The following is an 8,380-nucleotide window of genomic DNA, read 5'->3' as shown; positions in this document are numbered from 1 at the left end:
ACATTTACTGTACAAGTCTGACATTCACAGTTTTTACAGACAAGTTTATAACGTTAAATTTCTAATTGTAATGTTATACAGTTGCCTTTTACAATAATTAAATTGTTCTATGAGTGTACATCTATTTTGAAATGTTAGACAATTGATTTCAGTTAAGTTTGATTGCACTATATTCTCAAAAAACAACATATTTTCGAAAAATAATAATAATGTGCAAATAAATGTTTAATTTGTACGTTTGATAAGTTAGTAGTTTATAATAGAATTTATTTATGCTGTCGTGAACAAGTAAAGGCTTATGAATTCAATTTAATGTAAAATCACGCGTAAAGTTCCTTAAATATCGTCTAAGGAATTACGCGTTAACTTATTATTAATTAAAATCTAGTTTTATAAACAGCATTTTTGTTTTTTCTAGATTAGAAAACAAAGTAAAAATAAAAACACTAGAAAATAATATTTTCTTAATAAAATTAGTCTTGAAAGTGTATATTGATTTATTTCGTGGAAATTACGTTATTTTGGAATATTTGTAACGTTTTTATTGTTAAAAAATAACAGACATTAAATTTTTTTTTAAAAAAAATAAGTGTATATATATATTTATGGGCATTAAACTTTTTCTTGAGCACCAAATCTTTCGGGCAGATTAAAAAATAATAAAAATTCAATAATAAAAAAATTCATTTCACTATTGAAATCTGAAAAAAAAACATAGAAATTTTTTTGTCAATATCTTGCAGAATTGTACGTAATAAAATAATAATCTTCCTAGATTCTTTTAAACAGCGATTTCCTTACAATTAAAAAAAATAACTTGATGTTAGAAAAAAACATAAAAAATGTAAATATTTTGAATATTTGTTTGTAAAACTCTATTCTGTTGATAAAACACGGGCAAAAAATTGCATTTAAAATTATTCACTTCTTAACATTCATTTGCATATTTTCCTAATTTGTCTTGCATTTTTGCACTTTTTAGACAAACTTTGTCAAGTTTATTTAAAAAGTTTACCACATTTCTCCTAAATGACTTTAAATGATAGATAACTGACAAGTGAAACATTTAAATTTTCAAATTTGATTCGGTTCACCTAAACTTTGAAACTGTCAGATACTATTTGACTCTAAGTGGAATTGTAATATGTAATCAAACGTAAAATTGGAAAATATTCCAAAATATTGAATTCAGTTAACCAAAAAACATTTTATCTGGTTTAAATATGTCTCCGATTCCGTTAAATTTGATTAAAAAAAATGTGCAAACTTTATTCCTCCAAATGTTCGTAAATAATTTCACCCACATAAATACTATTGAAAATTTTACAATATGGAGAAATTTGTTATATTTAAAAAAAAAACATTTAATAATTGCAAATATTACTTTTCTGCTTCCGCTAAATTTCATAATAAAAAATGTGCAAACTTCATTCCTTAAAATGTTCGTAAATTATTTCACCCATATAAATAGTATTGAACATTTCAGAATATGGAGAAATTTGTTATATTTAAAAAAAAAAATTAAAAATGATAAACATTAAACTATTTAATTTTGGATAATAGTTTATCTAACACTTTCCTTACTATTTTGATAGATATCTTAAAATTTTCCTGGTCTACAAAAATTTGATTTAAGGATTATAGAAAGGAAGAGTTTTAAAATAATTTATAAAAATATCGCAAAGTAAAAAAAAAGTAATATTTCTAAAAAAATGTTAGTTAAATAGCAAAAAATACACCATTACTGAGAATAAAAAAATAAATGAAGCTTAATTTCAAACATGAATTTTATTTTTTTAATTTTGCTTTCATAAGCTACGTCTATTAAATAAAATTTCAACAGGGAAAATTCAAAGACGGCAGCACTTTTAATTTTTTCAGACATATTTCTTCCGTATATTAAAATATGTCATAAAAAAGGATAATTAGAGAATAAAAACATTTTTTTAAAATATTTATATTTCTTGAAAAGAATTTTTAATCAAAATAGAAATCACATAATTATTTTAAAAGTATATATCATTTTTTTGCCAGCATACCATTACAGACGAATGGGACGATGAATAATTCGTAAAATAAGAAAAAACTCAGTTGGCGGAATATTTATTTGACGAATTTCTGTTTTGTCACACATTGTCACGTAAAATTAAGAAGTTACATATGCTATTTCATTTTCAATTCTAATTTCAGCTTTAAATATTTTTTTTGATGAATCACTTAGTATAAGCTTAGTAAATAAGTTGTTTTTCATTTCTTTATTCAAAACATTTGTATTTTTGAACGGATCTAAGCACTTCCATAAGCTTATCAGTTAGTGTGGGGTAGGGAAGCAGAGATTAACGAATTCTGAGACTCTGAATTAATTCAAAGTAATTGAGACATAAACTCAGATTTATATTCAGGATAAGTCCTGTTCTAATTGCTTATGTTTGCACATATTACAAGATGCGTTTAAACACGATGTTCGGTCCATATACCACATACAGTGTGCCAGAAAAAAAATGGACTACCCCCAATAACCTTTGATCCAGTGATTGGATCTTCACATTCTAGGACTCAATCTAAGTATACGACTTTCTTTAAATTCGATTTCTCTGAATCTATTCTGCTCAAATTTTGAATTTGGCCATGTAAAATTACGTAATTTAAAATAACGTAAGGAAAATCATACCTTACAATTAAAAATTTTTCTACTATTATTAAACAAAGTAATAAAAAATAATAAATATTTAAAAAAATTTATTTTTAAATATTTATTTTAAATATGCTATTAAATTTTACTAAAATTTATTTTCTAAAATGTATCTTTAGATACACGAATTTTATAACTGTGTGCAAATTTTTTTTCAATATTCTTAAAAAGCTCTCGAGGTATGATGAAATACGCAAAAAGTAAAATTAACATTAAGGGGTCCATCGCTTTCCTCATCAAAATATGGGGACCATATTCCCCAGATTGCCACTGCCCTTATATTTTGATGATCAGAAATTCCAATCCGTCTAAAAGAAGGTATGTTTATACGACGGAAGTACATTTTGTGTCTTATTTCGCAACTTAAAATATCGTCTGCACATTTGATGTCACCCTCTCGAACCAATAAGATTGAGTCCTAGAACGTGAAGATCGGATCATTAGATCAAAAGTATTGAGGGTGGTCCGTTTTTTTTAGCGCACTGTATATTTATCATTTTGTGATCGAATCGCTTATAAATAAGAATTATACATATCATCAAGCATTGTTGCTTTATATAAAGTTTATAATCACTAAAAAAATTACAAGAAAGAAATACTTGAGAAAATATGAATTATCTTCTATTCGTCACTTTATACTGTTGACGATTTGCGAATCCAAAGAAAGGTAAAGTATAAATGTAATAAAAGTGGCTATAAGTAACTCATCAGAATCGATTACTCAGATCGCTTTTCATTTTACAACATTCATCAACATTAGTAGCTATAAAGAATATACTGCTAGACTGTACGCTTAAGACATATTTACAAACGCAAAGAAATGTTTCTCTAAATTCTTCCTATATTAATTTTGGAATGAGTGTTGGGCCATCTATAGGCATCATAGTTTTTGCTTTGTTTTAATATTCAAAACAAAATTACCCGGGGAAAATGCTTACACAAGGTGTATTGCACCTTAAGGATTTGGCAGAATTAACTGCTCGTCTTGCGTTACTTTTTTACTTACATGTAAAAATGCAAAATATAAAACAGCATGATTCGATATAGAAATATCTAATGTCTTTGTATATACTATAATTTAAAAGTTTTTTAATCATGAGCGTGTATTTTAAGTTGAACAAAGTTTTTTTATTATTTTTTTTTTAACTAAACGAGATAGGAAAACTGTGAGACATTTTTAAATTTTTTTTTTTAGAGAATTATAAAATTTAAAATCAAAATGTCACCTGATACTTTTATTTACTCATAATCAACTGATAGTATAAAAGTAAAAAAAAATAAATAATTGTTAATAAACGTCAAATGCCCCACTCGTCAGGGAATGAATCTGGCAGACGTGCTTCTAAATGTAAATTTCATTCATTATAAATTGTAAAAAAAAACGGAATTTAAAAGTAATAAATCTTTTTTCCACGAAAAGTGCAATATTTTATTTCCAGTTTTTGGGGAATTATTTTGCTATTTTACTTTTCTTTCATTAGGTTAATTTTAATTTAAGATACAAAAGGTAGCGTTATTTTATGTACACAAACCTATATTAAATTTTTTTATATTTTTCATAATATTCGAACTATAAATGAACATTTCAAATACAAGATACCACGATTGAGCACTCAAGTTAGTTTTTTAAGCTTAATTACACACTGGTAAAATTAAATTATCTTCATGTAAAGCGAATTTTATATTTTAGTGTGTTAATGACTTAAAACCTCATTTACAAACCATAAAATTGGATAATTTTAAATGCACCATTATTCAGAATATTTTTATGTTGATGTGTCATAATCTAACTGTTTGGTAAGTAGCACGGATATCGTTTCTAAAAGTTCCAAAGAGAAGTTTGGAAACGCTATTCAGAAACCATAATAATGGATACTTTTAAATGTACCATTATTCAGAATATTTTTATGTTGATACTGTCACAATCTAACTGTTTGGTAAGTAGCACGGATATCGTTTCTAAAAGTTCCAAAAAGAATTTTTAGAAACGCTATTCAGAAACCATAATAATGGATACTTTTATCCATTATTATTATATTCTGAATAATGGTACATTTAAAGTATAGGTACATTTAAAAAATATTCTGAATAATGGTACATTTAAAAGTATCCATTATTCAGAATATTTTCATGTTGATACTGTCACAATCTAACTGTTTGGTAAGTAGCACGAATATCGTTTCTAAAAATTCCATAAAGAAATAAGAAAGTTTCGTAAAACAAGCAATGAAAAATAAGACATATCTATATCTGGAATGAAATAGGTATACACGTTGAATACTGAACCAAAGTTTTCCAGCAATCCTAATAGGATAGTTTTAAGCATAAAATTTCATAGTTTATAACAACTTTCTATGATAAGATTAGGATAAACAATTGAAAGGGAAGACTAGCATATTAAAATCTATAGTCTTGACATTTATAATTAATTTATCAAGCTAATGTCAGCAAATGCAACGTAGCACTTTTTTTGCCATATACTAGACTAAAATAGTTAAAACATGTCAATTAGATTTTATCTCTGCTGCTAGATTTCTAATGTTATACAAATCAAACAACTTTAATTAATAATGATATCAAAAATATTTGGTATAATATACATAATAGGTATGAAATACTTGACAACTTCATAGTAACCTACAAATTACATTACATTTGTTCAGTATAATAACTGAAACAAATTAATGATGTTATTCTAAAGAATCTACAACAACTCAGTACTCCCAATTTAAAAAGAAAAGCAAAACTTGATAACAAGTTATTGGGAAAAAAATTACGTGTTCAGTAAAATATATATTATATCAAATTCAGTAATCACCATCAAACTTAGTAAATAAAATTACCCTTACAAAAAATAAAGTGATTTTGAGGTTGTTTTGAGGTTATGCCTTGCACCAAAATCATCATTATTAATAAATCTCAATTTCAATCCTATTTTCACCTCACAAAATCAACCTCATATATAACTCAGAAATAATTTTAGTTTAGATAGGGTGAAATTATTCACACCTCAGTATACGCATTTGCTACAAATGCAAAAAAAATGATCCATACACCCCCAAAAAAACCTCCCTAAGCTGGTATTTCTCTAAAGTATATTTCAAGCAACCCTAAAAGAATGTAAAGTTTGAATAAAAACAACTTCAATCACCTTAGTTATACACCTTGAGAAGTTGATTTTTTTAATGTTGTTTTTGAAATCAACCTCTAATAAACCTCACATTCACCTTGCACCTCAAAACAGCCTCAAATAAACCTCAAAAATACCTTAAATTTCTGAAATAAAAAAATCACATTATTAATAGAAAGCTTTTTATGCTTATTATTTCTTTTTCCTATTTATTAAAAGAGAAATTTGATTAAAATAAATTCAAAATGTATGATACTTAAGAAAATTATGACGGTTTTTAAAAGTAAATTGAAGGAAAAAAAATATTAAAACATTTTTGAGTATTAATTTCGTAATAAATTTTCGCACAATAATTTCACTGTAAAAATTTGTACAGTGAATTTTTTTTTCGTTTTATTTATGTAATTTCAATAGCAGGGAATGTTTTTTTTGCTTTTTTTTATTTTTTTTTAAATTTAATTCTTTCTAATCTGCCTTCTTATTCAAAAAGGTAGAAAATATTTTAAATCTCGAAATTCTATAATTATTATTAATTTAAATAAAATTTAAGTTTTAAATGTTAAACGCCTACAGAAAAATAAAAAAATGTAATAAATTTGATACAAAATGTTAAAAAGGTATTTTAATGATTTTAGTTAATTCATGGTAAATATTTTTGCCTATAATTAATGCGTATACCTTTGATCGCATCTTTTTTGTTAGTTTGGTATAAACCAAAGTCGATTTTAATTATTAAAAATTTATGATTTATTTCATAATTTATCATGATTAGTAATTTTATTATAATTATTAGTAGCATTTTTTATTCTGATTAGTTCAGTTCAGTCAGTGTATTGTAAATGTGAGTGCACAGTGACAGGCATTTACAGGTATTTTTTTTTCTTACAGCGTTTATCCCCTTCAAAACTCTGCTATCTACGATAGTACCTTCCTTCTCGGCTTGGTACTACTCAAAGCTTTCTCAATCAGATTTTTTTCCCATCAAAAACCTTTTCATTGTAGTTTCTCCAGGTAACTGTTTCATCTGTCTGGATTTAATTTAAATCCCTTTCAAAACTTCTAAATCATCTGACAATTATATTTGTAGCTTTCCCGCTGTCTAATTCTGGTAGGAATAGGAAACATGGTTTTGTTTTTTAAGTTTCACAGTTCAGACTGTAAGGTGTTTTATCTATAAAGTCATTGCATAGATTTATCTTTTTATTCATTAATTGTTTTTTTAAACCTATTTCTTTGAAGCAATCGCTTTTATACAGTAGAAAACGTGTGTGGATTTGGGCACTTGGAACGAAAAACATTGTTTTTAGATAATTGATTTTGAAATGATTGATTTTTTTCCTAATATTTTTCAATTTTTTTGTATTCTTTTCAAACTTGTGATTTTCCTGTTCACAAGAGCCTCTGCATAATTTATAATACTGAAAAATTGTGGATTTGGACATTATGCGTGATTTCTGGAGAAACAGACGAACAATTTTTAAACCACTGAGAAGTTAGTCAGAGACGTAACTCATAATAGCAGCACAGTCAACAATTTCGTATTCGAGTACAAGACTCATGGCGACGAAAGCAAAATAGAGCAGAAACATCACCAGAGCTAGGCCAATGTTCATCTTCCACTTGAAAATAGCGATTGAGACTATAACAAAAATCAACATCGCAAACAGGATGATAATAGAGCAGGCCATGCCAGTACTGCTCACTTTCACAGGTCCAAACGCTAATGCTGAGAGGAGCCATGGAACTGGAAGCCTAAAATAGGGAGAGAAGAAAATCTTTCAATTTAATTATTAGAGTAAAGTATACTCAATGAGGCAATTATAATAATCAAGATATTCTTATGTACAAATTAAAAATTGAACTTTTTTAAACTGTTACGGACGTTTCTTATATAGGGGAAGGTAGGGCAAGATGGGAACACTGGGCAAGACGGGACATCGCTTTTTTTCCCATGCTCATCACGATAGCGACATCTAAAGTGCTTTTTCGGAAAGAAAATATTGTTGTTCTCAATTTGCACAAGTTTTTTCGTCAGTTCACAAGGTGTTGCCGAAGCGCAAGCATTGTTTTGTTTTTCTTAAACAGTGGTAAAATATTTTTCCTGATTTGCATGCTGATATTATTTGTTTAATACATTGCAACAAATTTTTCAAATTTGTGGCCATGTAGTGTTATTACTGTACGAACATAATGAGTAGGGTAAATTAAAATTTATTTATTTAAACAAATTTGGGGATATCTTTTTTAAAAAACGTACTATCCGGACAACATGGATCGGGCAAGATGGGACGGCCAAAGTAGAATAAAAGTGTAATATGAAAATTAAACTCTCCGGATTTGGCAAAAAGCATAAAAAATAAGGTAATATTATCAAAAAGAAATATGAACTAGCAAATATTACTTAACAAATTATTTAAAAAAATTTATAAAAATAATTTATAATTAATTGACAGACAATATTCAGATTGCTTAGAATGGGCTCATGAAGCTTGCAGTGCTTATTCCGGTTTTGGCCGCTTCTTATGCAGTAACTGTGATGTTTAGGAACGTTTTTTTTT

At 26.7% G+C, this 8,380-nt stretch overlaps 1 protein-coding gene across 4 annotated transcripts in view; it reads right to left on the bottom strand.

The window, feature by feature from the left end:
- Positions 1-6,474: 6,474 nt before the first annotated feature.
- The window catches only part of LOC107439128 (sodium/potassium/calcium exchanger Nckx30C-like), a 230,160-nt gene continuing 228,254 nt past the window's right edge, over positions 6,475-8,380 (bottom strand). For all 4 annotated transcript variants that reach the window (XM_016051620.4, XM_071181363.1, XM_071181362.1 and 1 more), the window contains exon 9: positions 6,475-7,574. In XM_016051620.4, coding sequence (XP_015907106.1) covers positions 7,316-7,574 — 259 coding nt within the window. In that variant the 3' untranslated portion in view covers positions 6,475-7,315. The remainder of the gene's footprint in view (positions 7,575-8,380) is intronic.

Source organism: Parasteatoda tepidariorum, chromosome 5, assembly GCF_043381705.1.
Source record: "Parasteatoda tepidariorum isolate YZ-2023 chromosome 5, CAS_Ptep_4.0, whole genome shotgun sequence".
In the NCBI taxonomy this organism is placed as follows: domain Eukaryota; kingdom Metazoa; phylum Arthropoda; class Arachnida; order Araneae; family Theridiidae; genus Parasteatoda; species Parasteatoda tepidariorum.
The sequence above is the reverse complement of the archived record's forward strand: the minus strand, read 5'-3'. Positions and strand labels throughout refer to the sequence as shown.